The sequence below is a fragment of the Drosophila yakuba genome, chromosome X (genome assembly GCF_016746365.2).
Source record: "Drosophila yakuba strain Tai18E2 chromosome X, Prin_Dyak_Tai18E2_2.1, whole genome shotgun sequence".
Taxonomy (NCBI): Eukaryota; Metazoa; Arthropoda; class Insecta; order Diptera; family Drosophilidae; genus Drosophila; species Drosophila yakuba.
The window spans coordinates 17,706,731-17,734,511 of record NC_052526.2 but is presented as its reverse complement, the minus strand read 5'-3'; the positions used below and the strand labels follow the sequence as shown (position 1 = coordinate 17,734,511).

The 27,781-nt window shown below is 51.4% G+C and overlaps 7 protein-coding genes across 14 annotated transcripts; 5 read left to right on the top strand and 2 right to left on the bottom strand.

Annotated features, from left to right (window-relative positions):
• The first annotated feature begins 1,139 nt into the window (after nt 1-1,139).
• Nucleotides 1,140-2,955, top strand: LOC6525826 (zinc metalloproteinase nas-14). Its single transcript, XM_002101610.3, has 4 exons — nt 1,140-1,338; nt 1,405-1,578; nt 1,630-2,066; nt 2,722-2,955. The coding sequence occupies exons 1-4, from the start codon at nt 1,155-1,157 to the stop codon at nt 2,899-2,901; spliced, it is 975 nt and encodes a 324-aa protein (XP_002101646.1). The 5' UTR covers nt 1,140-1,154; the 3' UTR covers nt 2,902-2,955.
• LOC6525825 (serine/threonine-protein kinase fused) lies at nt 2,126-5,624 on the bottom strand. Its single transcript, XM_002101609.4, has 4 exons — nt 5,436-5,624; nt 3,995-5,364; nt 3,363-3,937; nt 2,126-3,295 (listed from the first exon to the last, which is right to left on the bottom strand). The coding sequence occupies exons 1-4, from the start codon at nt 5,544-5,546 to the stop codon at nt 2,934-2,936; spliced, it is 2,418 nt and encodes an 805-aa protein (XP_002101645.1). The 5' UTR covers nt 5,547-5,624; the 3' UTR covers nt 2,126-2,933.
• A 306-nt stretch (nt 5,625-5,930) lies between these two features.
• On the top strand, nt 5,931-9,870 carry LOC6525824 (C-mannosyltransferase dpy-19 homolog). Its single transcript, XM_002101608.4, has 7 exons — nt 5,931-6,129; nt 6,265-6,526; nt 6,594-6,915; nt 6,969-8,423; nt 8,488-8,681; nt 8,795-8,920; nt 9,027-9,870. Exons 1-7 carry the CDS (start codon nt 6,084-6,086, stop codon nt 9,229-9,231), a joined length of 2,610 nt encoding a protein of 869 aa, XP_002101644.1. The 5' UTR covers nt 5,931-6,083; the 3' UTR covers nt 9,232-9,870.
• A 301-nt stretch (nt 9,871-10,171) lies between these two features.
• Nucleotides 10,172-12,537, top strand: LOC6525823 (inhibitor of growth protein 3). Its single transcript, XM_002101607.3, has 2 exons — nt 10,172-10,392; nt 10,463-12,537. Exons 1-2 carry the CDS (start codon nt 10,293-10,295, stop codon nt 12,400-12,402), a joined length of 2,040 nt encoding a protein of 679 aa, XP_002101643.1. The 5' UTR covers nt 10,172-10,292; the 3' UTR covers nt 12,403-12,537.
• Nucleotides 12,538-12,753: 216 nt separating this feature from the next.
• On the top strand, nt 12,754-13,870 carry LOC6525822 (glucose-induced degradation protein 8-B homolog). The gene is made up of 2 exons (XM_002101606.4): nt 12,754-13,049; nt 13,137-13,870. Exons 1-2 carry the CDS (start codon nt 12,932-12,934, stop codon nt 13,694-13,696), a joined length of 678 nt encoding a protein of 225 aa, XP_002101642.1. The 5' UTR covers nt 12,754-12,931; the 3' UTR covers nt 13,697-13,870.
• On the bottom strand, nt 13,774-15,072 carry LOC6525821 (nucleoporin Nup35). The gene is made up of 2 exons (XM_002101605.3): nt 14,806-15,072; nt 13,774-14,745 (listed from the first exon to the last, which is right to left on the bottom strand). The coding sequence occupies exons 1-2, from the start codon at nt 14,954-14,956 to the stop codon at nt 13,880-13,882; spliced, it is 1,017 nt and encodes a 338-aa protein (XP_002101641.1). The 5' UTR covers nt 14,957-15,072; the 3' UTR covers nt 13,774-13,879.
• An 82-nt stretch (nt 15,073-15,154) lies between these two features.
• Nucleotides 15,155-27,187, top strand: LOC6525820 (rab11 family-interacting protein 1). Of its 8 annotated transcripts, none has more exons than XM_039377574.2 (7): nt 15,155-15,542; nt 22,469-22,613; nt 22,682-24,645; nt 25,101-25,252; nt 25,325-25,567; nt 25,955-26,205; nt 26,475-27,187. In XM_039377574.2, the coding sequence occupies exons 1-5, from the start codon at nt 15,512-15,514 to the stop codon at nt 25,541-25,543; spliced, it is 2,511 nt and encodes an 836-aa protein (XP_039233508.1). In that variant the 5' UTR covers nt 15,155-15,511; the 3' UTR covers nt 25,544-25,567; nt 25,955-26,205; nt 26,475-27,187. The 8 variants fall into 8 exon arrangements, with proteins under 8 accessions (XP_039233508.1, XP_039233509.1, XP_039233512.1 ...); XM_039377575.2 differs by having other exon boundaries at nt 15,156-15,542; nt 25,325-25,485; XM_039377578.2 differs by having other exon boundaries at nt 15,158-15,542; nt 22,682-23,415; nt 25,325-25,485.
• The last annotated feature ends 594 nt before the right edge of the window (nt 27,188-27,781 follow it).

The following is a 27,781-nucleotide window of genomic DNA, read 5'->3' as shown; positions in this document are numbered from 1 at the left end:
CGTTGCCCCTGATGCTGCAGTCGTAGTCGTAGTTGGATTCAAATTCGGATTCGGAGATGAAGTTGGAGCTGCTTGTGCCCGGAGTTTTCTGCATCCGCTACTCTGGCTGATGGCCCGGCATTTCCAGTTGCCATGACCAAAATGTTCTCAAAATCCATTGCAATGTGGCTTAGATTTTGGTGCAATTTCGTAGTGAAAGTGCAGCTGCAGCAGCAGCAGCAACAGCAACAACGAGTAGTAAGTGGCTGTTCCACAACGAGTTAGAAAGAAATGTGTGGCACTCCATAGCCATCCGCAGGTAATTGCTGGTGCTGCACAAGAAAGCCGCTGTGGATCTAGATTGTGGCACACAGATTGGGCTGCCTGCTGGTTGCCTTTGCCTGGTCCCACATCTCGACTTGACGAAATCGTGTTCTGGTGATCTTGTGGGTGCCCACTTGGCGACCCACTTTAAGCCACGGCCACGGCCACTGCCACTGCCACTGCAACAGCAGTGACCCACTCAATTGGCGGATCAGCGAAGGCATCCGGGTCTGGGTCAGAGAAAGGGAGAAGATGACCAGAGATACCTGCTAGCGTTCACTTTTGCCAACGACAGATGCCAACTGTCATTGGCCATCAACATCATCAATATCGATGGGGGTCAAAGAACTCCTCCCGGCTTTCCATGGTGTCTCTGTCGCTTTTTCTCTCTTTCTGTGCGGACGTGAGATCGAGATTGAAATGGAGATCGATTCGAGATAGGAAGACAGGAAGGCACTGCCACTGGCACTGGGTAATGGTACTGGGTACTGGGTACTGGTACTTGTACTGCCACTGGAACTGGGGAAGAGAGTGTGCTATTTTCATATGCACACACCGTTGCCACTGATAACCCAATATCCCAGTTAAATTTGGAATCAAAAGCCGTAAAAGTCGAGGCGGGGGAATTTGAATGCGCGCCGAAAGAGAGAGCCATTAAGTCCGCTAAGTTATGCATAAATCCGAAATCCATCGGCGTGGGCGTCCGTCATTCAGTCGCCCAGTCAGTCGTCAGTCACTCAGTACTCACTCGTACTTTCAATTGGGATTGCCATTGCCATTGCCCCGCCCCATTACGCAGTGCCATATAAAAGCGTCGACGCCACATGGCCGGCGTTTCTTTTACCCCAACAATGCCGAGAAGTGCGCTCATCGTTCCCAGTTTGATTTGTTTTTGGTCCGCCCTGGCCTTGGCCCTGGGCGGCACATTGGAGGCGGATGCCCTGGCCACGCGACAGGCGCTTCTTCGCGCACGAACCGCGGTGCCGCCCACTCCCAGGTGGGGCGCCAACATGCAGATGCTGCGCCGGCACAACAGTAGGTAGCCAACATTCCATCATGCTGCATTCCATATTCAATACACTCAGCCATTGGCACTTGCAGGTCCTGCCTTCAACTTTTGGACGGAGGATAGCGAGACGAACATTTGGGAGCACTGCGGCCTCTTCGAGGGCGACATCATGCTGCATCGCGAGCTGCTGCGGAACGGACTGCTGAACGAGCGGCTCACCTGGCCAGAAGCCGCCGTGCCCTTCTACATCGACCCCCAAGACTTCAGTGAGTAAACGCCTTCCAAGCAGCGTACACTAGTAATACCCCCTTATCCAGCCGCCAACCAGACCATGATCATACTGAAGGCCTTCAAGGAGTACCACGATCGCACCTGCATACGCTTCCGGCCGTACGAGCAGGGCGACAAGCACTGGCTGCTCATCAAGGGCAACTACTCCGGCTGCTGGTCGAGCGTTGGCAGGCGTTCTGGTGGCCAGGTGCTCAACCTGAACACGCCCAAGTGCGTCACTCACGGCGTGGTGGTGCACGAGCTGCTGCACGCCCTCGGCTTCTACCACCAGCAGAGCGCCACGGAGCGGGATGAGTACGTCAAGATCAACTGGGAGAACATCCTCGACGGGCACGCGCACAACTTCAACAAGTACGCTCGCACCCACATCACCAACTTTGGCGTGGAGTACGACTACCAGAGCGTCATGCACTACAGTTCGCGGGCTTTCAGCAAGAACGGAAAGGCCACCATAGAGCCACTGGTGAGTAGGCCATCCGAAATGCTTCCAAAGTCTCTCAAATCGAGTAGTTAAATACGATATGCAGTGGCACATTTATGTAATTGAATGTTCCTTTCAATCGCTTACATTGTAAATAAGTTCAGTGTACCATTCAATAATAATACTGCGTATTATAGGACGTATTGTCTATACATAGAGTGAATTCGCTGGCTATAAAACGACTATGCTCTTAGGACTTACTACTCTTAAATGGTTATATTTCGATATACAAACTATTATTTTATCAATCTAATGCTGCACATCAACAATGGATTCATCCTACTTTATTATGTGCACTAAAAAACACCTATCACTTAACTTATATTTCATTACGAATGCAAAAATTATGGCTCACAAATACTTAAATTCGATAGTAATAGTGATTTGATCATTATCGGATTAGGAATTCCTATACTAACACGTGGTCCAATTACATATAACTATGCTAGGAGTAGACAAAGCAGTTTACTTCCTTGTCCAGTTGGATGTTTTCCTTAGGAAAATGCCTTAGCTGAATGGTTGACTAAACCTTAGCGGTTATAGTTAAATAAATGAGATGTTTGTAAATGACTTGTTATTAGTTGAGTAGTTTGCATCCTACACTCTCTGACTCCTCCTTCTTTTCCTTTGCTTCCAGGACCCGTACGCCTCGCTGGGCCAGAGACGCGGCCTCTCCGACAAGGATGTGTCCAAGCTAAACGAGATGTACGAGCAGGACTGCAGCGAGGACTACCTACTTAACTTCGACCGCTTCGGGAATTACGTCGACGAGCTGATTGACTACTTCCAGGGCAACATTCAGGATCTGCTCGGATAGAGACGCCTGAGGCCAATAAAAGAAAGTGCCGGCTAGGTGACGAAAAACGTGAAATGACTGATCTCGTCGAGGGTCTGGGCGGCCTCCCCTCGGAGTGCCGGATACGAGTGGTGCTCAGACAATTGCTGCAGCGCAAATCGCAGCTCCCCATTCCAGATGCGCTGCACGCCGCGCAAGCTGAAGCGGGCCAGCAGGCGCAGGAGCTGGCAAGAACGTTGCCGCAGCAGGTGGTGTCGGCTCTGCAGGAGCGAGACGAAGTTTAGCCGCGGACTAAAAACAATCCGCTCTACGAGTTCGGCGTTTTCGGGCAGTTCGCGCAGCACACAGCCCATCAGGGCCAACATGCAGCCAGCGAGGCGAACAGAGGCGGAGTCCGAATCCGATTGCCTGAAGTCTGCGGGAGAACGGAAAGGTCATATCAGTTTACAGATGAGAGCTCAGGCCATCAAAGGTAATCTTACCGTGGGTGAGGAAGTTTAGGAACAGATCGCTTGCTGCCAGAATGGCCACCGCATCGCAGAACTGGGTGAGGAACTGCTGCTGCAGGTGTACCAAGTGGCAGACCAGTTCGTACAGACTGCAAGCAGTCTCCAGCTCCTCGACTGTTAGCTCTGGGATGCTACGCAACGTACGACTGAGCGAACCCATGGTGAGTGGGGCGGAGGCGGCAGAGTCCGAGAGTTGCTTGTGCGACAGGAGCAGCTTGCAGGCGTACATGAGATTGGGAACCAGCTTTACATCCACGTACACGTTGCGGATCAGCTCGAGATCAACAATCAGGACAGGATCCACCAGCACAAAGGGCAACGACAACAACTGGGCCACACTCTTGAGCACCCGCGGAATGGCCTTGGAGTTGCGCAGCGGTGCCACAATAATGCTCACCAGGTTGTGCTGTTTCAATGAGTCCAGTTCGCCGTCTAGCAGCTCCTGCACCGATCGGTTCAGGAAGGCTAGCCACTCGTCGTTCTCGATGGGCGGACTTTGCGATTCATCGCAACTATCCCACCCTGGGAGCAAGCAAGGTGGAGTGTTGCTGTTGGAGGGAAAAAATTAAGAAAAAGAAAATCCAAGTAACGCTGTGGCCACTTACTCGCTGCTCAGCTTTTCCTCATTGGTGGAGTGCATTGAGTGCTTTAGTTGTTGTGACTGTTGCTGCGGTGGCTGAGCATTTGCTTTGGAAACTGATTCAGCTGGAGGCTTATTTTCCTGGTTAGGTTTATCCTGTGTGACAATCTCCGTGGCCTTGCGTTGCGCCTCATTATCGACAGTGTGACCCAAGCGAACGGAGAAGTTTTCCAGATTCTGGCTGAGCTTACGCTTCTCTAAATCCTTGCTCCGCGACTGGCGTACAGTTGGAACGACTATTGGCTTAGCTGTCACGCTTCCGCCTTGCATGGGTGGCTGAAAGTCGAAGTTGTCGTTCATGTGGTTGAGGATCATGTTGGAGTTGCCACTGACGAAGCAAGTGTGCGAGTTGATTAGCGGCTGGTGTACCACCGGCATTGCTCGAATACCGGACAGATCCCTGTAGGATAGGTCCGCGAACGGAACGACCACGCGTTGCACGTTGTCCTCGACATCTGTCTCAAGATGCTCCACATCACTGGGAGCAATGGCATTGATGCTGTCGCGGGAAGTGCTCAAGTTTTCCTGTCGCGGCTCGCCAAAGTTCAAAGCGGCCAAGGCTTCATCCAAATCGCCTGCCTCCTGATCGGACTGCTTAGACGACTTTACCTTGGCTTCGGGATTTGTGAAAGGCGATTCCTTGGCCGCCTCCGCCTGCGTTTCTGCGATAAAGATGCGTCCCTCAACGAATGGATGACACAACAGCTGCGTCCAGGAAATGCGCAACCCGGGATCCTTCTCAAGCAGGCCTTGTAGGAAGGAACGACACTCGCTTGTGAGCGTGCTGGGCCACTTGACGTCCTCGTGTTTGATCATCTTCACCAGATGCAGGATGGAGCTGGCGCAGAAGGGCGGCTGACCGGCCATGCTCTCGTAGGCTATGCAACCCAATGACCACATATCCGCATGGTGGTCGTACGGCTGCTCCGCCAGCAGCTCCGGGGCCATGTAGAGGGGCGTTCCCTTGATCGAGGTGAGCACATGGGTGCCCAGGGTCATGTTGCGGGCCAGACCAAAATCGCAGAGCTTCGCGTGCATATTCTTGTCCAGGAGCACGTTTTGGGGTTTGAGATCCCGGTGCAGGATGCGGTTAGAATGCAGGTAATACAAGGCGGACACCAAATGCCCGGTCACGCGACGTGCCGGCTCCTCGCCCATGGCTCCATTGTAGGACAGGTAGCGGTGCAGGTCCATCAGCGCGAACTCGGTGACCACGAATAGGTCCGTCTTCGACTCGAAGGACTCAATCATCTCGATGACGTGCGGATGCTTCAGTCTGGCCTGGATGTCGCACTCTCTGCGCAGATTCTTCAGCTCTTTCGTGGCTCTTCCGCGCTGCAGAACATGAAAATAGTTTTAAAATAGTTGAAAGAACTTGTTGCAATATCACCTGCCCCACCACTTACCTTGGAGATCACTTTGATGGCCACCACCTTGCTGTCGTCCTTGCGCGTTGCCTTGTAGACGCACCCGAAGGATCCTTGCCCCACCAGAGAGCTTACCGCGTAGCGGTTCATAGTTATTCCTTGTTTTGCTGCGGGATGGGATGCGATTTACACTTAAGAATGTGAAGTATGACCGTAGCAGCTGCCTACGAAAATACCTCTGAGCTCGGGGACTAGGCTTCGGTACTCAGGGATATGTAAATACTAGATGGATCATACAGGGTTACTCTTTGTAAAATACCACCTTTGCTACACTGTAATTGTACCCAATAATCTGTGCATATTAAAAGTGTAGTTCTGATGGTATTTGTATAAGTTGCTTTTTATTGGGAAAAAGTTTATATATATATTGAGCGAATATAACTAATTGTAGTTACGTCCTGTACCTAAAGAAACTATTGTACCTAAAGCTCGGTGTGACCGAACCACCTCAAGTCGGCGTTTTGTCCGCAGCACCCGACGGTCACTCTAAACGAACACGGCCGAAAACAGCTGATTGGTGGCTGTTTTTTTTATTGTGCAGAGCGAGCAATAATCGTTGTGAAATAAATAATGATTGCCAATTTAAGCCCAGCCACCCAGTGAGACGACACCCGCAATCGCAGCACGATGCGCGAGCCCAATCTGTACGTGATCCTGTCGCACGCGCTAATCGGTGAGTTTCCATAAACCGGCAGACTGCTCTGCCACGCCTCTTCCGCTTCCAGGAGGGCAGTCCAATTCAATCGGGGATTCCCATTGTCATTGCCATTGACCAAACTCCAAATCTCCATCTCCATCCGCATCCCAGGCTCCGGCTTCTTCTTCCTGTACGTGCAGCATGTGCGCGTGATCTTTGAGACGCGCACCAACATCCAGCAGCTCAATCAGCTGGAACGGGAGGCGCTTCTGCGGCGCGAAGATGCCCTGTACTATGCCTTCTACAAGCAGCTGGCCGACGGACCGGACTTCTGGCACGGCTACGAGCAGCTGAAGAACGTCACGGACATCGAGTATCCGCACAGTGTCAATGTCCTGGAGCGATTCTACGTGCTGCCGGAGCTGGTCACGGCGTAAGTGACCACCAAAGGAGTGATTCCAAAAGCCCACTAATAAAATAAATTTCTCCTGCCCCAAAAGGTACTTCTATCACATAGTGCGCGCCGGATTTAATCCAATGGTGCAGCCCATGCAGTTCTATCTGGAGTTCGTGTGGCTAATGGGCGGAGTAACCCTACTGGTCCTCTACCTGTACGGAACACTGCTCAGCGAGAACATTTTCGGTGGCATATACGGTGTGATCTCGTACCTGATGTTCCACAGCTTCGTGGCTAAGATCTATGAGCGGCCACTGGCACGGGAGAACTTCGCCTTTCCGTTCATATTCCTGCAGATGTTCTACTTGTGCATCTGCATCGGAAGGATCATACACCGACAGCGGCACACATCGCGCATGTTCATGGTAACGGGTCTCTTATGTTGCATTAGGCTCAGTAACAACCTTGACGTTTGCAGGTCTTCGCCATGTCGCTGTTTACCGCCTGCGCCCTACTCTCTTGGCAGTTCTCCGCCTTCATCTTCACCACCCAGATCCTGATCATGATGACGTCCTGGAACGTGAGCACGGTGCCCACGAATCTGGTCAACGCTTTCATGCTGGACTACTCGCTGTCTCACCTGCTGGGCCACGCTCTCGCCTTTGTGATGTCGCACGGAAACAGCCAGCTGCTCTTCACCTGGCAGCTGAGCATCTCGCTGTTCCTATTTTTGATCACATTGGTTCGACAGTTGCGTCATGTGCGCAGCCGGCGGCTGGGACACGCGCAGGATCCGCTTCAAGGCGACTATTTCTCATTGAAGCTCATCATGCTGACACTGCTCCTCGCCAGCACCATGCAGACTACGCTGTTGGAGCTCCTCAACCGGGCGGGAGTGGTCAGTGTGACGGTAGGCGCCCAGAGGCACTTCTTCGATCTCTGTGCCCACTGGGCGCTGCAGGTCAATGTCGGTTTTGTCGCCCACCTCTCTGCCTGTAATCCACAATACGCGCGCGTCGCCTGGTCGGAACTGTGGCAGCTGGTCAAGACGATGATTGTTAAGCCGTACTGCATGTACGGTGTGGTCATGCTGGCCATGTTCTTCCGCCGCTGGCGTAAGAGCGGCGCCCCTGTCAGTGCCGTCACCGAGGAGCAGCGCGAGAGAGCCCGCAACTACGTTCTGGAGGACTTCCTTGAGGAGCATCGCGTCTCCATGGGCGACATGTCCAACAAGGAGACGGAGAAACAGCTGCAAAAGTGCTTCCGCCTGCTCGAGAGCTGCGACCACGACTACGAGCGCTACAAGCGCGCACAAGCCCGCCTGCGTAAGGAGCAGCCACCGGCCCGCGATGACTTTATGCAGGATATCAAGCGGCTGCGGGCGCAGATTCACCGCAACAGTGACAAACAGCGCAAGGAACGGGCACAGGGAACCAAAGAAGCGGGCACCGATGGGGTCAGTACGCCGACAGAGGAGAATAAAGGTCCGGAACTGGAAACGAAGGAGGAGAATCTGGAGGCAGGGAGTACCGAAACGGAACCCAAGTCTTCAGCAGATCCCACTGAAACGCTGCCGTCCACGTCCGCGGCCGACGAAGAGGAGGAGACCTCAGCCACCGCCAACGCCGCCGGCTGCAGCTCAAACTCGAGTGGCCAACGACGCAGAAAGCGAAGCTCCTCCAGGCGCAGCTCCGTGGTGCCGACGGCCAACGCACAGATCCTCAACATGCACTACATGTACAGCTTCCTGCAAATGCTAGTCTTCACTTTTATGGGACTCGCCGTGCGCAAGCTCTTCTTCCTCAGCTTTACGCAGGGCTGCGTCATCGCACCCACTGTCTGCTCCAAAGTGTGGTACCATCGCCAGCGCAACATCTTCTGGTCGGTCTCGCTGGCCGTCTTCCTGCTCAGCATGTTCGATCCGGGAATGGTGGTAAGTTGGATGTGCCTCTATTCGTCATTGGAATTATTGTAATTTCGTTGCCCTTTCATAAAAGAACATTCGCGAAGAGTACTTCCCCACGCGCTACTCCAAGAGCGGTGACGACCTGGACAGCATGCTCGAGTGGATCAAGCTGAATACGGAACGGGACGCGGTCTTTGCCGGCCCCGTGGATATCATCAGTACCGTGCACCTGACCACCAAACGGCCCATAGTCAACCATGCGCACTTGGAGATGCGTCAGATGGCGTGAGTAGTTCCAATCTGAGCGAGATACCTTATCAGCTAAGCCCCTTCGCTGTCCCGCTCTCATTGGCGTCAATGTCCTCACCATGCATGTACTGAATCTTCCGCCTTTTCAGGGAGCGCACAGAGCACGTGTACTCGGTCTACAGTCGTCAGCAGTCGTCGGATATCTACAACCAGTGCGCCCAGCTGAAGATCCAGTACTTGATCATATCGCTGGACGAGTGCACCAACGAAGTGCGGTGAGTGGAGGACGCAGACGAAGCCCTCGAGACGGGCACTCGAACTCGTCGCTTGTACTCTTGTTCTCTTATCGCAACAATATGCACTTTTTTCTTCTCGCCACAGCGACGATTGCGATCTGCTGGCCATATGGGATGACGAGCAGCCGGCCTACCAAAAATATCCACAGTTCTGCCACGAGCTGATACACAAGAACGTGCCCAGCTTCCTAAAGGTGTTCGCCAACGATCACTACGGCATCATCAAGATGTTCTCGCAGAGCGTCCAGATCAACCTCAAGCACAACAAGATGCCCGAGATGTCCATATAGGGATGGGAGTCCACGGAGGCGGAGGAGGATGTATGAAATGGTGGGATGGGGAATCGACTGTGTTGTGTTGTACGTAGCTGTGTGAGCTGTGTGACTAGGAATTAGCATTTTATGATGTGTGTGTATTATGATTACGTTTAGTATTGCCCCAAACTCGATCCCCCATTCCTGATACCAATCCCAATCCCGATTCCGATCCCGATCCCGATACCCGCTCCACCAGCAGCTGAAGAGGAGAGATGAGCTGAGATGAGATTGCAGATAGCAGATTGCAACTGGGAGGAGGCCCCTTCCGCTAGATAGTAAACTGGATGCATTTAGCAGCTTGACTTGTTTATCTTGCGATCCGCGCCGCTGCGTTCAAAAACCTCGTTTGGATCATTCCCCGAGCCCCGTGTCCTCGCATTCGAATAAGTTAATTTAGCCGAACGGAGCGACCTAAACTCTAAATACTTTCGTTAAGTTTAAGCTAAGCTTTTTACATTTACGCATGTAGTATATGACGATGTGACGTGAGTGCCGCAGTGAAATGTGGACGATGTGCACCCGGGAGCCACGATCCCAGACCCACAAACAAAACGGGCGAAACGCATTTGCCAGGCAATAAGTGAAATAAAACGATACATTTAAAAAATAGCATATATTCACGTTTAGTTTGTCTGCATCTTACTTTTAAACAATAAATATGTATATATATTTGTTTTAGAATATATTAAAATTTATAATTTTCTAAAATACATTTTTGTTATGCGGAATTATGTATCTTTTAGAATTTAATTCTTATTTGTTATGTTTTCTAATTTTATATTAAATTTTTTTTGAATTTTTAGGTGTACTTTTCAGGGTTGGTGTCACAGCTACCTAGCCGGGGGCGTGTATCGGCTATCTTGGTTTCGTGTCGATATGGCGATATTTTTCAACACTGCCTCCTCCATCTGGGAATTACTTCGTTTCGCCCTCTGGCCACACTCATAATCACAAAAATACACGCATTTTCATTAATAAAAACACAAAATAATCAAAATTCGTGGTTTCCATCGCGGCCCATTCTCATCGCCATCATGCTTTACCTGGAGGACTACCTAGAGATGATCGAGCACCTGCCGCAGGAGCTGCGCGACCGCTTCACCGAGATGCGCGAACTGGATCTTGCTGTCCAGAGTAAGTGCACCCAAACAATCCATGTTTCTCACTAGACCACTAACCATGTACTGCTCCTTGCGTTCCACAGACAACATGGACTCTCTGGACAAGAAGGCCCACCTGTTCTTCAAGCAGTGCAAGCGCGACGAATTGCAGCACGAGTCGATGGACACGGAATTTCACAGCCTGCGCGGCGAGTACTTTAAGGTGATGGAGGACGCCGACGAGAAGGTGGCCATTGCCACGCAGATCCACGAGCTGGTGGAGCGCTACCTGCGCCGCCTGGACAGCGAGCTCTTCAAGTTCAAGTGCGAGCTGGAGGCGGACAACAACGGCATCACCGAGATCCTTGAGCGCCGCTCCCTGGAGCTGGATGGCAACTCCACTGCCGCCACCGCCCTGTTGCTGAGCATGAACCAGAAGGAGAACCGCTACTACGGCGCCAGTTCGGCCAATACTATGGGTAACAGCTCGGCGGGACACACATCTGGTGCTGCCACCGGCTCCTCCGGCATTGCACTGGTCAGTGGAGCGGCCGGAACAGGCGGTGCCCTCTCCAGCATCTCCACCGCCCAGCTCGGCTCCAGTCAGCGGCACCGCAAGCTGGAGAAGCGGCGAGAAACCATATGTACGGTGCCTGTTCAGGAGAAGCGCGCCAATCTCAATCACTCGCTTCCTGTGGTCGGGTCCGGCTCGACGACTGCCGCGACGGCCTCCTCCTCGTCCGCCACAACGGCCGCAGCCGCCGCCAGCCTGGCCAGCGCCACAACTGCCCAAACTCAGGTCTCCAACCACATTGGCAGCATCGCCGCCACACATCTCACCCTGCCTGTGGCAATGGGCGTGGCCGGCGGCAGTAACAATCTGGCTAGCAGCTCCCTTGCCACAGGAACGGGCTCACTGGTCCGCCAGCTGCCCACGAACCTCACCCACAGCGTGCTGAGCAGCTCGGGAGGAGCAACCACGGCAACGGCAGCAGCGGCCGGAACCTCCACGCCCGTGGTTGCTGCTGGTACGACCCACGGGCATGCCCATGCCAGTGGTCACTCGACCGGCGGGGCCACAGTCACCTACAACCTGCAGCAACTTGGCGGAGGAGCCGCCGCATCTTGTGCCATTGCAGCGGCAGCCAGCCAGGCGATCGTGGCCACACAGCAGATGCAGCAGGGACGCCGAACGGCCAGCCTCAAGGCCAGTTACGAGGCCATACACGGCACGGCGGGCACCACCGCGGAGTTCTGGAACCAAGCCGGTCAAGGTGGACTGCAGCAGTCGACGCCCGGATCGGTGACAGTGGCTGCTGGCACAGCGCTGGCCACCGGCGGAGCCGGCGGTAGTAGCAGCGGCTCGCATCACTCGCACCACTCACAGTCGCACCACGGCAGCCATGGGCACGGACATGGTCATGGCCATGGGCATGGGCACCACAGCAGCAGTAGTCACAGCGGCGGGCACAGCAGCCACCACCAGGAGAAGAAGCAAAAGAAGAAGCTAACCACTGCCCTAACGTTGCCCACAGTGCAGCCGACGGCCGGCTCCTCGTCCGGCAACTCGATTGGCTCGGCATCGTCGTCGTCGATTAGCCTTGACTCGGTGAACAAGATCACAACGTCGCCGGCATCGGCCACGGCGACCTACATGTCTGTGGGCGGGCAGGCACTGCTGGCCATGACCACCGGAGGTGGTGGCAACCTGACGGAGAGTTCCGCTGACAGCGTGCCCGCCGGAATGATTGCCATGAACCTGCCCACCGCCACGGTAACGCCCGGCTCCAGCTTGACCATCGGCGAAAACGGACTCGTGGTGGAGCAGACGAACGAGGGCGAGTGGTCGTACGATCCCAACGAGCCGCGCTACTGCACCTGCAACCAGGTGTCCTACGGCGACATGGTGGCCTGCGACAACGACGCCTGTCCGTACGAGTGGTTCCACTACCCCTGCGTGGGCATCATGCATCCGCCCAAGGGCAAGTGGTACTGCCCCAAGTGCACCGCCTCCATGCGGCGCCGGGGCAACCGAAAGAACTGAGGCTGACTGCGCCTGCTGGCGCCCCTCTTCCGAGGCGGGGGCGGCGGCGTGGGCACCTGGTCGCGTCGCTAGCGGCTGTTGTAGAGACAAATAAGCAAATTCAAAGTATTCAATAAAATTAGATCAGCAAGGGAAGAGCTCTATGTTCTCAGTTCGCTACTCAAAGGGAAAGGATGCGCCTTTTATCCGGCTGTTAAGTATGTAAAACTTAAAACCAATTTAAATGGCAGAAAATTAAAAAAAAAAAATTAACTATAGTTTGTAATATATTCGATAGTTTGATTTCAAAACTCGCGCCCTTTAAGCAATCAAACAGCGTGACCATGCAGCGCTTGGTAAAGCACTCTGGTCACGCTAAACAGAAGAAAAGAAAATTTCCAGCGTCATTTGTGCATTGCAAAGTTGGTAAACAATAAAGGCGTGTAAACAGGGCTAGGAAAAGCGAAAAAGGCGACTTGGAAACCAAAATTCGACGCAGATCGGTTGGAAAAACGGCCTCAAGATTGGCAAGATACGCAAGAGCAAGAAAATGAGCTACAACGAGAAATCGGAGGCCATCATCAAGGAGGAGTGGCTGCAGCGCCTGGAGCAGTTTCCCTTCAAGCAGGCGGACATGAATCGCCTGATCATGAACTACTTGGTCACAGGTGAGCCTTCGGCACCAGCACACACAAGCGCACCCAGCACCAGCAGAGCTAATCAATATAATCCGCGTGATTCCTGCTTTTCCACAGAGGGCTTCAAGGAGGCCGCCGAGAAGTTCCAGCACGAGGCGGATCTGGAGCCCAGCGTGGAGCTGAGCAGCCTGGACGAGCGCATACTCATCCGTGAAGCGGTGCAGGCGGGCCGTATCGAGGAGGCCACCCAGCTGGTGAACCAGCTGCATCCGGAGCTGCTCGGCAGCGATCGCTATTTGTTCTTTCACCTGCAGCAGCTGCAGCTCATCGAACTGATCCGCGCCGGCAAGGTGGAGGAGGCACTGGCCTTTGCACAGAGCAAGCTGTCCGAGTCCGGCGAGGAGGCCATGTTCGAACTGGAGCGCACCCTGGCCCTGCTCGCCTTCGAGAAGCCACAGGAGAGCCCCTTCGCCGATCTGCTGGAGCAGTCGTACCGCCAGAAGATCGCCAGCGAGCTTAACTCGGCCATCCTGCGCTGCGAGCACAGCGAGGACTCCACGCCCAAGATGATGTTCCTGCTCAAGCTGATCTTGTGGGCGCAGTCCAAGCTGGACAGTCGCTCCATCAGCTATCCCAAGATGAAGAACCTCGAGACGGCGCACCTGGAGCCCAAGTAGAAGGCCAGCGCGGGGCGGGGCAGAGCGTCAGCACGGTCGAGTTCGCCTCCCCCCTTCGACTTCTTTTGCTAATGCTATTGCTATTATATCTCTTTTTAATAAGTATGTATGTATGTATGCTGGATGTACGCAGTGAATTATTAAATAAGTAGCCGGAAACTCCATCCGCCTTGCCATCCCTTTTCACCAGCCGAATATTAGGCCCATGGCCTTGTCCACCAGCCCGGAGCTCTTCTGGGGCACATCCTTCGTTGGCACTATGGTGTTTTCGTTGCGGGCCAGCTTGTACGACTGCTGGGCAAAGGAACGGATCGAATTCGGGCTGGTGGCGGGATCTGCTGTCTCTGCATTGGCCATCCAGCTGCTGTTCTCCTTATCGAGCACCGAGCGCTCTGTGCAGCGGGCCACGCCCACCATCACATTGCCGGCGATAATCTTTTGGTTGTAGTTCAGCGCCTTGTCGCTTTCGATGCGCGACGAGAAGCGCACATGCATCCAGTTGCCGTTCTGCGGGGCATGCACCACATCCACAATCGTGCCGCAGACGGTGAAGTGCTGCAGCACCATGGAGCTGGCCCCCGACGAAAATCCAAAGATGGTCACCCAAAAGTCGGTCAGGCGAGAGTTGTTGCCCGCTGTCATGGATGTTCCCAAAACTCCAAGTGGTGAGGCAGTGGCTCCCAGCGGCGAGCACAGAGCCTGCATGGAGGCGTTGATGGCATTGGGCGCCCCGGGAGCAAAGGAGTCGTTGGTGTGATAGCTGCTCTGGTAGCTCTGGTTCGGTGACTGCAGCTGCAGCATGCTAAGATGGTTGCGTTGCTGCGGCGTGGCGATCTGTTCGCGCAGCGAGTCGAAGAGTCCCTGGGTGGGCGGTCCCGCCTGATGGTGGCTGTGCGACTGGGCGTGACCGGGCGTTGTGACGTTGGCGCCAACAGCCGAGTGCAAGACATTGTGACCAACTGGCGGGCCTCCTTGGGCGGCGAACAATGTGCGGGTGTTCAGAGCGGAGCGGTTCAGCTCGTGGGGACTGTTGCCGCCGGGCGAGGTGGCTGCAAGGCGTTTCGTTTATATAGATAATGCGTACGATCTGCCGAATGCTGGCGACTTACCGAAACTGACATTATAACGCCCGGTCTTCGGGGATAGCGTGTTCTTGTGTGGCGTCAGAGCTTGCGGATCGCCGAGTAGGAAGGGCGGCAGGTACTGGCTCGGATTGGAGCCGGGGCTGTTAGCCGGGCTGCCGAGATTCATTGGCTCCATATCGCTTAGCAACAATAATAACTGATCAATTGCCCAATCGCCCGAAACTAAAAATGAAAATGAGCGATGAATTTGACAGAGACGCCACAGCTGTATTTGGGTAGCGTGACCGTGCTGTCGTTGGGCCGAAATACCCCATTCGTCGCAGTCGCGCTAGGCATTTTGCAGCCTTCTGACTGTCACTGGGCACATTTCGATTTCCCAGAACGGTCACTCTAGCGGCCACCTTTGAACAACAAGTGCACGCGTCGCGTCTCTCCGTGTTTTTCCTTTTTTTTTTTTACAATAAACTACACTACGCTCTCCTGGCATTTCGCTCGTGTCGCGCGTGATTAAATTGGCAACAAAGAACAAAAAACAAACACAGTGTGCGCGCAGCGTTAAGCAGCAACAAACACAACGATCACTGAAAACAAAACACCCTGACAACAACAATCAAAATTACAAAGACAACGAAGAGGAAGCTTAAGGCAGGACCTTCGCAGCGAGAGCGAGACAGCAAAGGATCGGGAGAGAGTGAGAGAGTGCGACTTGATCAACGGGATACAGGGTGACATGTGGAGTCCGACGCACTGCAGTGTAACGGGTAAGTGGGGGGCGAAAAGCGGGGGGACACCCGTTTTAGTATTTGTATGTTTTTTTTTTTACGGCGAATAAATCGCATTAAAACTTAAACTCGTTTGTACCGCGTGTGTATGGGTGTGTAGCTTGCGCGGTTGTGTTGGTGTGTGCTTAAAATATTGTCATGACGGTATTGTTGTTGCTGTTGCTTTTGCTTTAGCTGCAGACGTACCTATTCGAAATTTCACTTTTTCCCCACCGCGCGCTTCCTCCTTTTGCGTTTTGCCTTTTGCTCTTCTTTTTGTGTTTTCCTGACTCCAGCAATTGCCTTTTTATCAGGCTTTTCAGCCTGATAAGATAATTCCCTTGCTTGAACGCACTTACTCATCGCATTGCTAGAAAATTGCTCATGTTAAGCACTCCCCTTATGTATTTTCACCGCCTTCCCCCCCTTTGACATTCCTTCGCTCACGCCCATGGTGGCGCTTGTTTTGGGGCCTCTTGTTTACCTTTACCTTTGCCATTGTTTTCGTTTTGCGTTTTCTTCAGGGCTGAATGTCAATGAGAAATCGCGAATTCCAATTCCAAATTCGTGACAAAACACAAAGCGCGCTCATTCTGCTGTTCCCAGTCCAACAGTCGGAACAGTCCAACGATTATGGAAACAAATATGTGCCATAGTAGCCAAAGCATGGATATTAAAAAATCTCTCATATGGCAAATAAGACCATAAGACCCTTATGGAAAAGATTTTCGCAATGTTAGTGTGAGCTCAGTATTCAGAGCCCCAGTGCGCACACAAATACATAGGTTTAAGTGTGGCCACTGCCAAAGTAAATGAGTCACAATCTAGAGCTTTATGGAATGTATACAAGTCAAGAAGATAAACACACTGGTACTGCGCTCCATAGACATGGACGGCTCCAGCTTATTGTGATCTTGAACTTGCCCCGCTATCAGTTAGTACATTCTTCACTTCACTTTGCGTCGCTTATTTCATTTCATTTCATTTCATTTATTTTGCATATTTGCACAGCGCAAAGTGTTTTATTCCAGCAATTTGCGATTAAAACCCAATGCCGTTGACGTCACGGCGAATGAGCAAACAAATCATCGCTGTGTGGCTCTCCCAAATTCGCCGAGTTTCGCCTTGTTTGTATAAGCCTATATACATATGTGCATACATATATGCACGCACATAAATACACCTGTCAATATTTGCCAATTTCTTGGCGAGAAATGAGATGAGCGCACGCTTTGGAAACAGCTGTTTTCGCCGCTGTTCTCAGGCACTGTTCCCTGTTCCCGCTCCTTTGGAGCGAATAGGTGTTCCCACACAGAGAGAAATTGCAATTTCGTCTTTAAAACAGGCTTTGAAATTTACTAAATTAAATAAGGAATTCATCTGAGTCTAGCCTGTGCATTTTAAATGCATGCGAACGAGTATTTCATTCATTTGAATTCGAATTTTTTCGCAGTGTGCGTTTTTATTCCCCCCTGTTAGATCATCCACCAAACACCTGGAGTCCCACCTACTTATTAGTGGCTTGTTGTTTGGGAACCATTTAGTCTAGGAGAAGTTCCTTATCGACTGCGACTCCACCCAATTGGCCCATTGCGTGCCTTATTTTTAGCCGTAAATTCTTGGCCGCCACTCACTTACTTACTCACTCACTCGGTTACTTGCTCCAACTCGCACATCTACGGACACACCTACTGAATAAATGCTTAAAATACCTGAAAATGAAAATTCCTCAGCGGGAAATTGTGCAATGAGCGGCGGGCAGCCAAGCAGACCCAAACAAAACAAACGCCTAATTTTCCTTTTCATTTCCATTTCGGTTTTTGGTTTATGTTTGGCTTGATTTTGCAACGCATTTTATGCGGTTGCAGTGAAAATCAGAGCGGGCCACTCCGCCCTTTTTATCGATAAGGCACAGTGAGTACCTGCTAAGAGGAATTCAGGTATCATCTGTCACGTATGAAAACTACTGCATATATGAAAACTTTTCACTTTAAACAATCTATTACTAAGAAATTTCTAGGCTCACCGAAATTTGTATTTATATTTCAAGTATGATTTTGAGTCATGTAAATAAAAAGTATATCTCCCAATTGTTAGAATCATATGTAGAACTAAAGATCTGCTCTTCTTGGCAGCTTCTACTGTATTTCCTACTATCACTGAATCGATAAGAAAATCAGCGCGATAAGAGCTGAAGTTCAGAAGCAAGAACTGGAGCTGGAGGTGGAGCTGAAGCACCGCTGGTCACGTCAGCGGGCAGATGGCGTCTTGAGATTGTGTCCACCTCTTCCGCACCCTGCTCACAATGCTCCAATGCCACCGTCCATGTGAGACCGTTTTAATGCGGCTCTGTCGATGCACTTATGCGAAACAGTTACGTTCCATTGCCCGACCCATTTAGCCAGAATAGAACCAAACAAACCGAAGCGGATCGGATCGAATGAATCGCCTGGAATCGGGATGGGGATGGGACTGGTACTGGTACTGGTGCTGGTGCTGGGAGCAGCGGGGGGGAAATTGTGGAGAATTGTGAAGAAACAGGTCTGGCATTGGATGGGATCGCTGGCCGAAACTCTTCTCGCATCGCGGGTCTGCAATTGATTATTTTCCAGTTCCAGTTCTTGGCCAGTGGCCACATTCCTCCGGCGCTTGTCGAACTCCCCAGTCCACAGTTCTCAGTCGGCAACCCGAAGACATCCTCCCCTGAATATTCATGCTGGGAATCTCGGATTCTTTCAGCCCTGGGCATTTATATTCAAAACATGCCATGGCAAACAGAAGCCAGCCTGCTCCCCCTGCTCCAACTTCAACTCCAACTCCCAACTCCAGCTGAAATGCTAATCGCCTTTCGTTTGGGAAAAACTGTGTTTCATGTCTTCTGCTGTCTGTTTTCCATTTCCATTTCAAAATCGCACGGCTTCGTGGGTTCAATGCTTGCGAGAAAGAAATTGTTTATGCATAACAATAAAATGATCCGCTGTTAGATGGTGGGATCCATTGATAGACCGTTTACTTTGATCGCCGCCTCTGCACATTTTCGCATTTTCGCACGATCTGCACACATGTATGTATGTATGTATGTGTACATGCACATTGCTCCATGTTGCAGTTGCAACATTAATTGTTGCTAATGCTTTTCATCAAACGGGATCTGTGCTGTAATGCGGGGCCATAAAGATGACGATGGGTGAGCTTGCAGCACGTGCTTAACCCGACTTGAAGCCCATAACCCATAACCCATAACCCCGAACTCCGCACCATGAACCCTGAACCCTTCGTCTTTGGATTGAGGCACTCGTTGGGAAAGAGCAGTCCAAATGTGAGTCTCCAGAAGAACTGTCTACCAAAATGGGAGCGAGCAAGTGGCTCATTAGCATGCGTGGTTGGATGCCCATGCCCCAAAGAGGAGCATTGGCCTCGGGCCACGCCCTCGCTCCGCCCCCGAAAAAAGAGTGCGAGAGCTGAAAAAGTGGAACATGAAAGTGCGTGCTGGGAATTCCATAAGAAGCAGCAGCTATCCAAGTTACAAGTAGAAGCTTTTATGACTGCGATGCACTGTATCTGTATCTGTAGCTGTATCTGTATCTGAAGCTTGGGCGAGTGCTAGCGGGGATTGGGTCCGCCAATTGGGTATCACACACGCGCACACACACACACACGTAATCCCGTGACTTGTGCGATCACTTCATTCCATAGTTTCTCTTTGGGATTTGTGAGTGGAAGTGGAAGTGGAAGTTTAGATGGAAATGGAAATGAAAATGGTCACCTGTGGAGCATCAAAGGCACTGCACACGGCACTGCAGAAACCAGAAAAGCAGCCGGGAAATCAAACAAACAAGCCAAGGCACACCGAGAAATGATTTCATTGAAATTAATTAACCCAAAAGTTGACCTCTCTCCTCCCCTTCCCCGCTCTTGCCTCCACACATACAGAGGCGAGTCAGAAAGGTCAACGATATGCGATGGCAGATGTTGATTCTATTGTCTGCTTGCCTCTCTGGGGTCGCATAAAACAAAAAACAAAGGTGCAGCCGCCTGTTTGCTTGTCTCGCCACGGAGGCTTTTAGCCATAATTGACTGTAAACTAGGGGGGAGCAATTGGGGATTTAATCATGCCGGTGGCGGTGGCAGTCTCGATACCCCAACCCGTACCCGTATCCGTAACCGTACCAGGTATATCGGACCAGTATCAGGAATTATATTCCAGTAGCCCAGAATCGACAACGAATGCGCATCGAATGGGAATGAGCAGCGAGAAATTTCTCTTTTTGGCATCGAAGCTGGCTTCGTAGCCGTTATTTTCGGCGGCTTATTTGGGCCACGAGCAGTAAACGAGCGACAGGTGACTCATCATGGATCATGGTTGGAGTTCCAGACCCATGAGTAATCCAGCCAGCCAGGCGATCCTTTCCTGCGTTGCTGCACCAATTGTCATAGATAAACTTGTACACTTTCGACACTCTTGATACAAATTGATACAAATTGAATTGAATTGAATTGCGCCGCCCTTTGCACGTGATTAAATCGAAATTGAGTTGGGGAAAAGTGCTTCTGTTTTGGCACTGCTTTTATCGCCTCTCAATCGGATCGAAGCACCCGGGGGCACTTGGTGCTTCACATCATGCTGATCATCGCCAGGCGAAAATCAAATGCGCAACTATGCCGCACAGTGGGCTAGAAAGTAAGTGAGTGACGGAGTGAATAAGGCGCAAATGATGATGTTTTTTGAGGTAATAATGGTACTTCAGAGTGCCCAAAATGAATCACCTTTGGCCCACGGTGCCGGCAGCGTCATTAGTTTCGAGAGGCGGCCATAAAAGCGGACCAACTTAACGGTTTCGCCGTTGGTGGATTGCTATTTGGATTTGGTTTTGATTTTGGTTTTGGTTTTGGTTTTGGGTTTGCTTGTGATTTTTGGCGTTGCCTGCCTTGTTTTTCGTTTATCGTTTCTTGTTTTATTTAACTCTTCGCTTCTTACCATTTTGCCTCTTTGCCATTTAGCATTTGGCATTTCTATTTTGGGGCGCCCCTCCATGCAAAACACCAACACACAGCACACAGTGCACCGCCATCGTCGCGTTTTGAAGGGGAGATATTGGTAGGGAATTGGCTGGGCAGACAGACAGGCAGAGGAGTCCATCGATCTCTGGGCGGATTTGCATGAACCGCTGCACGAAATTGCCGGGCGGGTTATTGACAGCCATACTCGTGGCCATCCATCTTTTCGTTCATGAGCTGTTAGCTGTTAGCTGTTAGCTCTTCAGCTATTAGCCATTAGCTATTAGCTCGAGAAAAACAAAGCCCAGAGCGACCTGAAGATGAGCAGGTTACTCCGCTTTGGTCGCCACTCATTGATCACCGGCCAGCACGCTGGATTATCGATATTAGCCCAGAGGCGCTGCCCCGTCTTTAGCCCCAATGATTGGTACAAAATGGTAGAGGGGGGAAAACGGGAAAAGCGAGCAGAAGAAGCGGAAAACATTCCAAATTGGCTTACAGGCATGCATACGGAAAAATACTGTTAATGCGATAATAATTACGAGACGCCCACTCAATGGAAAAGGGGGAGGGCGCATATGTGCCACTTGCACCCAAACAGAAACAGAAACCGAAACCGAAACCAAAACTGAAACCAAAGACACCGAAAATGATGCACAAATCTGCAGGCCAGACCAGGCCCATTGTTTCTGCGCTTTCCCGCTTTTCTTGTAGTCAATTTTCACCGCCTTTCGTTGACACCGCTTTTCACTTTTTGCCCGGTAATTGCGCTTCTTTTCCCTTCAACTCTTTTTGTTTTCTCCACTTCTCTTCTCTTCACTTTACTTTTTCTTCTATTTTTTTTTTTATTTGGCATTACGAAACGCTGGAGGGTATTGCGAAAAACAGACTTTGTGCAAGTGCCCAATCGCATTTGAATAATCGAAATGTGCGGCTATTGCCGGAGTGGAGCTGGAGGTGGAGTCTCTGTCCCCCGATTTCCACATGTGGGGCGATGAACATCTGGGCAGTGGAATGACCTGCAGCCCGGGCCAAGCCAAAAATAGATGCATCCGTTGATCAGCGGGCTTCGGTTTCGGTTTCGGGTTCTGTTCTGTTCTGTACCGTTTTGTTCTGACAATGACTTAATTTCGTCTTCATTTACATTTCGACGCCGATTCCAACTCCAATTTCCACTTCCGGCAGCTGTGCACCCAAAACAGCAGTGAACTGGAATCGGAGACGGCGCCGAGGTCTACGCGAAAAAAAAAAATAAAAACCGAGTAGAAAAACCAGCGCAAAATGCGAATCTAAGCCAGCGATTGTCGCCACTCGCTCGAGTGAATCACTAGTCAAAAAATGATGCCGCTGCTCCGTCCAGCGGACCCAAAAGCTAATTTTGAGTTTCACCCGAGCGCCTCGTGACCTCGAGAGCCCGACCAGAGCATCCGGCAGATATGAAAGCCACCACCACCACCGCCGACACGCCAACCACGCAAACCGCACAACCGCGATTCGCATCCCAGCCCATTCCATGCCATCGCCATCGCCATCGCCAATCCCAAACTCTCAAACTCTAAAACTCTCAATCCCAGCATTGTTTGCGGCCGGCCGACTCCTCCAGATACATTTATGTATCTGTGCATGGCACCGGCATTTGGTTTCCAGATCATCTTTCATGATCTGGACTCTTGTTTCCTACGCTCCATTTGTCACATTTAGCTGAGGCCAAAAATGTCATACTCATAACTATTTGGGTGAGAATTTATATTATTATTAACAAGCATGAACGATATATTTAGTAACCTAACCGAGACCTTTACTCACTTCCTGCTGTGGATAGTCGATGCGTTGGGATGTGACTCAGATCGCCTGACATCGAGTAAAGAAATGGCAATGCTGTTGAAGCTAAAAACTCTAATCTCTCCCACATTTCTATCCCATTGCAGTGCAGCGAGCGCGTGGGCTGCTAACCAAGGGCAAGAATGGCACCAACAACTGCTTCGTCACCATTGCCTTGGGCAAGGAGAAGTACCAGACGTCCGTCAAGGACAAGGCGGAGACGAGCGTCAACTGGAACGAGGAGTGCGAACTGTAAGTCCGGAGTTCAGAGCTCCTTTGGCTGTGCATGATGCTAAAGTATTTATTATTCATCCGCACAGGAAAATCCCCGATCAGGGCAATCGCGCCGAGCTCACTTTGACCTGCCTGCACAGGAACAATCTGGGCATCGATGAGTTCCTGGGCCAGGCCACGCTGCCCCTCAACGAGATGGATGTGTACGATCGGCCACGCGCCAAGTGGTTCAAGCTGGAGAGCAAGCCCGGCAAGGAGAAGAAGAACAAGGAGCGCGGCGAGCTGGAGGTGCGCATCGCCTTTGTGGTCAAGTCCGGCTCGCTAACCGACCTCAGCAAGAAGGACAAGCACAAGTCTTCCATTGGCCAGCTGGCCAGCTCCGTGGGCGGCAGTCTGCTGTCCATCGGCAACGGCGAGAAGCGGCGCAGCATCAAGAAGCTGGCTGGCTCGCTTAGCTCCAAGCTGCACATTCGCAGCAAGAAGAAGAACCAGGAAGCGGGCGCCGATGACAGCAGCTCCTTCGGCGGTTCCTTTGCCAGCCTGGGCACGCCCAACAGCTCCAACGGCAGAGGCCAGAATGGCGGCAGTGGCCGGCGCCGTGGCGGCCAGCGGGCGGGCGAGGCCGATCCCGGGGTGATCAGCGAGGATGAGGACGAGTTCGTGTTCGACAACCTCTCGCACAAGAGCTCCGGCAGCTCACTCAACATCCAGCGCAGCGGCCTGCAGCCGCCGCCAGTCAGTACGCCCAACTTTGCTCCGCGTCACCCATCGCCCCTGCTGAACAACGGAGTTAGTGGCGTCGGAAGCGGCAGCGCGAAAGGTAAGCAAGCGATTTTGCCAGCGACGCTCGATGAGGATGATGCGCCCATCGACGCGGAGATGGAACAGCTTGAGCTCGATTTCAGTGTTCGTGCCCACGCTCGCACCAACGCCAGCGCCAGCACCAGCGCCAGTGGAAGTGCCAGCATTCAGCCGCCTCCCTCGAAACCGCCGCGCATCCCCCTGTCGCAGGTGGACGAGCAGCCGGCTGCCGGGAGTCTGGAGCGGGAAAAGCCAAAGGAGAAGCCAGCCGAGCTGGAGACCTCCAAGGACGAGTGGGCGTCAAAGTTGTATGGCGGTGGAAAGTACCTGGAGATCGGTAGCAGTGACTCTTTGAAGCGCCGCAGCTGGGAGGACCGAGTTCCGCTCCCCGCCAGTGTCGAGGAGCCGCCACCAGTGCCCTCGCCCAGCTCGTCGTCGTCTAGTTCCAGCTCTAGTTCGGACAGCGATGACGACGACGAGAACCCACCGCATTCAGCTCCCCCACCAGTACCCGTGTCGGCATCTCTTCCAGCTCCAGCTGCTGCCGCTGCTTCCGTTTCTGCTTCTGCTGACCCAGTGGTGCCTACTTCATCATCACTCTTCTCTCCCGATGTTGAGCACCGCAACTTTGATACCTTTAATGCCAGTTTCGCCAAGTACGAGCAGCGAAACAGCACTGCTATTTTTGCAGATGAGCCGGCGCTGGAAGACCTAACAGTGGAGCTGGAGAAGCCGGTGCCCACACCCACAGCACGCCCCAAGCCGCAGCCACGTGCTGCGGCCGATCTGCGGGCGGAGCAGGAGAAGGCAAAGGAAGAGGCTGCACGGCAATTGCGTGCCGAGGAGGATGCCCGCTTGGAGGCGGAACTGCGTCTCAATGAGGAGCGCCTGCGCGAGGAGGAGGAGGCTATGCAGCGAGAGCTGGAGGAAGAGAAGGAGCGCCAAAAGCAGCTGCAGATGGATGAGCAGCAGCGGCGTGAGGCCAAGCGCTGGGAAGAGGACCAAAGGCTATTGAGCTTTGCCAAGCGATCCACATCCCTCGAGGAGCCAGCCACAGCGAAGCAGGAGCTAAAGCTGGAGAGGGAACTCGTGGTCAAGCAGGAACCGGAGGTGGAAACGGCTGAGCCGGAGCACAATTTCCTAACGCCCGAGCAGTCGCCCAAGGAGTTCCAGACGAATGGCAGCGGCAGCGGGAGCGGGGAGCGCTGGGAAAAGCGACTGGGCAAATTCAAATACGCCAACAAGCGAGGTGAGCTGATGTACCCGAATCGAAAACGATACCGATACCGATACCGAACCAAATCCAGAGCAACCAAAACCACTGAATCACTGCAATTCCCCACCACTCCAAAAAAAATAAATAAATCTGGCGGCGGTCGGGGAGTATGGCATAATGCTGGCGGATCGCGAAGCGCACACGAAACCGAATCCGAATCAAGCTAACTTCCAATCAACGCTGTCATCTGCCGCGTCATCTTCCTCCAAGGCGATTCCTATGCCCCTTCACTCAACCTCTTTTCCCACATTACCTGTCTGAACTTCCTGTCTGTCCCTTGGCTGTTTTTGTATTGTTTCCGTTGTGTTTCTCGCATCCGCCAGTGAATTTGCATCTGAGTTTGAACCACCTTTGCTCCTCCCTCATCCGCGCGCCTCCTTCTCAGTATCAACTCACAACTGACCAATTTTGATTTTCTTGCTCCGCAGATAAATACAACAACGACAACGATAGCAACTCGCCCAGTCCCAAGTCCACGGAGCGCATCATAATTGGTCACGAGAAGTCGGGTTCGCATGCGGAACGCCGCTCGGAGATATCCGCCCAGCTGGCCAAGAAATACGAGGGCAAGTCCCGCGAGGTAAGTGGCATTGTCATACTATCTCGCCTGTGATCAAAGGGCTCATGCATATATGTAATTGTATACCGTCAGGAACTCATGCTAATTGCCAACGGAATGGAGAACGAGGCTCTGCTGCAGCGGCAGCGCGTGAAGGAGCTGGAGGACTATCTGGATAACCTGCTGCTGCGCGTGATGGAGACGCACCCGAAGATCCTACAGAATCCCTATTCGCGCACCACGTCCGCCAAGAGGTACGGCACCTGGTCGTTCTGGTCATCCTCTCGTTCGAGAGCCACGCCCACCCACTAACCAACTGCATGACCCTGACCGCCGGTAGGATTGTTGATAGCCGATAGCGAAAAGTCCCGCCCCTCTTGATCGAAATTCGGTGTCACACTGGATGGGAATGGAATTTGATATATATATTTATTTATACATGACGCGTTACTGTGTGTTCCGTCCATTGCCATTTGCCTTGAACAATATGAACAATCCTACTTCGATCTGAATGCGCTTCTCTATTAACCCCGTGCCTTGCCAATTGCCAACCCCAAAGTACCTACACCCAGAACCCAAAACCCACAACCCAACAACACCCACCGCCACCCACGCTTGCCATTAAGCCACCCACCGATGTTTTTTTTTTGTTCGTTTCTGTTGTCGTTTTTGTTTTGGCTCTTCTTTTAACCGAATGCATTTTTGTGATTTCTCTTTATTTAGTTATAAAAATTACATCAATATGAATGACTTTCTAAAGTAAGTGCTGCGCATGCTGCAAGTTGCATTTAAGTAGACACTTAACCAACAATCCCCAACAACAACAACAACATCACCACAACCAACACCACAACCCCCAACTACTACAACAACAACAAGAACAACAACAACCAGAACTGCGAGACACGAGTAACAAGAACTAAAGGCATCGCCGCCCGAGAAAGAAGAGAAGGAACCACTGAGGCGGGATTGAAGTAAGAAGAAGCAACGATGACCCACTGACTTTTCACCCCATTCTCTCGCTGTCTCTTGCCCGCTCGCTCGCTCTGTCTCTATCCAACAGCTCGTTCCCTCTCTTTCCCTTTCGCTTGCCTGCTGTGCCGATGTGTTGATGGTTTCCTGTACTTACCCATTTACTCCCCTAGAGCTTAAGACTCCCGCCACCCGCAGCTCACCCACCCACTCACCCAGCACTCTTGAACTCACCGTTGGTTATACTCACCCGATCTGTTCTGCATTGCAGCGGCTAAACAGCCAAACTGGCCGTCGCCAGCAACCGGTTCCCTTTTCCCAGAACAGCTGGAGAAGATCTGGCGGATGCTGCTCCGGAAGCCGTTGAATCGAAACGAATCGAAACACCATGTTGCCTTTGCCGCGAGCAGCGAAATTCGAGTGCTTTCTAAAACGTATTGCTAAGAGGGAGCTAAGTGTACACGTAAAACAAACAGCTAGGCTTAAGAAGTGCAAAATCTTTATTGATATTTTATTGTGTGTAGCATTCGTTCTTTTTTCGTTTAAAAGCCCTCCCCCCACACCCCCCACACCCTTCCACACACACCCACACTAAACCGAACTAAATTAATTGTACTATATGATACTATGTTTATATTGGCAATTGATGCGATTTGCCCTGTTGCGAGTCCCTTGTCAATTGATTGAAATTATCCGAAAGTATTGTGTTTGTTTTTTTTTTGTATGTCCCATTTTTTGTAGTGTTGTGCAAGACAAGAGTTTGAGAAGTTTTTGTAAAGTGCTGCATGGGAAGTGGCCTTAGTGGATTAAGTCTTAAATTATTTATGTTTTAGCAGTTAAGCGAAGAGGGGGGAAGGGGGACCCACCCACGTATGTCCCCCGCGAAAAAAACACCACACAGTTGAAATATGTTGATAATACAATGATTTTACTTATTGATATACACGCAAACAAAATAAAAACATTTTTAACATTAATAACATATTCTTGGCCTTTTTATGGTATGGATTTTTTTTAATTGGTTTAAACATTTAAATTTGGCTTGTTTTTAGAAAAGAGAACTGCAAATTTACACTGATCCTACTGCTAAGAGAACGTTAGTCGTAAAGCGCCACCTATGAGTGGCTGTAGCTAGATTTCCATTGTATTGCAGGCGTAAGCTTTTGTCTGTGCTTTCGGGAAAACTATGATCGCAAAAGTATGCTACAAAATAAAACGAAAAACCGATAGTCACGAGATTCTCTTAATATTAGGTTTTTTAAAAGACTTTACAGATGTTTTTGAAATTAACAGACACATAAATTAACAGACCCGAAATTTAAAAAAATGTTATTGCTCTATTATTATTTTTGTATATCCAAATAAATAGCTTTCCAAACGTTTGCAGTGTCCCATGTTAATTTCAAATTTAAAATAAAAATTAATAAATTAAAAACAAATATTATTAAGTTCCCGCTCAGGTATTTGATTTATGCCCTCCATGCTGATGTCCTCCACTTTCAAAGGCAGAAATGCGTGACACGAAACACGAACAGCAAAAGGCAAAGTATCGGCTGCCACTGTTAAGTCGGATAACAG

Coding starts and splice junctions, on each gene's coding strand:
- LOC6525823 (XM_002101607.3), top strand. CDS start 10,293: ATGCTTTACCTGGAGGACTACCTAGAGATGATCGAGCACCTGCCGCAG. Junction 10,393..10,462: donor ACTGGATCTTGCTGTCCAGA/GTAAGTGCACCC, acceptor TGCGTTCCACAG/ACAACATGGACTCTCTGGAC.
- LOC6525821 (XM_002101605.3), bottom strand. CDS start 14,956: ATGGAGCCAATGAATCTCGGCAGCCCGGCTAACAGCCCCGGCTCCAAT. Junction 14,746..14,805: donor GCGTTATAATGTCAGTTTCG/GTAAGTCGCCAG, acceptor AACGCCTTGCAG/CCACCTCGCCCGGCGGCAAC.
- LOC6525824 (XM_002101608.4), top strand. CDS start 6,084: ATGCGCGAGCCCAATCTGTACGTGATCCTGTCGCACGCGCTAATCG. Junction 6,130..6,264: donor CCTGTCGCACGCGCTAATCG/GTGAGTTTCCAT, acceptor TCCGCATCCCAG/GCTCCGGCTTCTTCTTCCTG. Junction 8,424..8,487: donor TGTTCGATCCGGGAATGGTG/GTAAGTTGGATG, acceptor CTTTCATAAAAG/AACATTCGCGAAGAGTACTT.
- LOC6525822 (XM_002101606.4), top strand. CDS start 12,932: ATGAGCTACAACGAGAAATCGGAGGCCATCATCAAGGAGGAGTGGCTG. Junction 13,050..13,136: donor CATGAACTACTTGGTCACAG/GTGAGCCTTCGG, acceptor GCTTTTCCACAG/AGGGCTTCAAGGAGGCCGCC.
- LOC6525820 (XM_039377573.1), top strand. CDS start 22,305: ATGAACGATATATTTAGTAACCTAACCGAGACCTTTACTCACTTCCTG. Junction 22,614..22,681: donor TGGAACGAGGAGTGCGAACT/GTAAGTCCGGAG, acceptor TCATCCGCACAG/GAAAATCCCCGATCAGGGCA. Junction 24,646..25,100: donor CAAATACGCCAACAAGCGAG/GTGAGCTGATGT, acceptor CTTGCTCCGCAG/ATAAATACAACAACGACAAC.
- LOC6525826 (XM_002101610.3), top strand. CDS start 1,155: ATGCCGAGAAGTGCGCTCATCGTTCCCAGTTTGATTTGTTTTTGGTCC. Junction 1,339..1,404: donor GATGCTGCGCCGGCACAACA/GTAGGTAGCCAA, acceptor TGGCACTTGCAG/GTCCTGCCTTCAACTTTTGG. Junction 1,579..1,629: donor CATCGACCCCCAAGACTTCA/GTGAGTAAACGC, acceptor CCCCTTATCCAG/CCGCCAACCAGACCATGATC.
- LOC6525825 (XM_002101609.4), bottom strand. CDS start 5,546: ATGAACCGCTACGCGGTAAGCTCTCTGGTGGGGCAAGGATCCTTCGGG. Junction 5,365..5,435: donor CCATCAAAGTGATCTCCAAG/GTAAGTGGTGGG, acceptor CATGTTCTGCAG/CGCGGAAGAGCCACGAAAGA. Junction 3,938..3,994: donor GAGGAAAAGCTGAGCAGCGA/GTAAGTGGCCAC, acceptor TCCCTCCAACAG/CAACACTCCACCTTGCTTGC.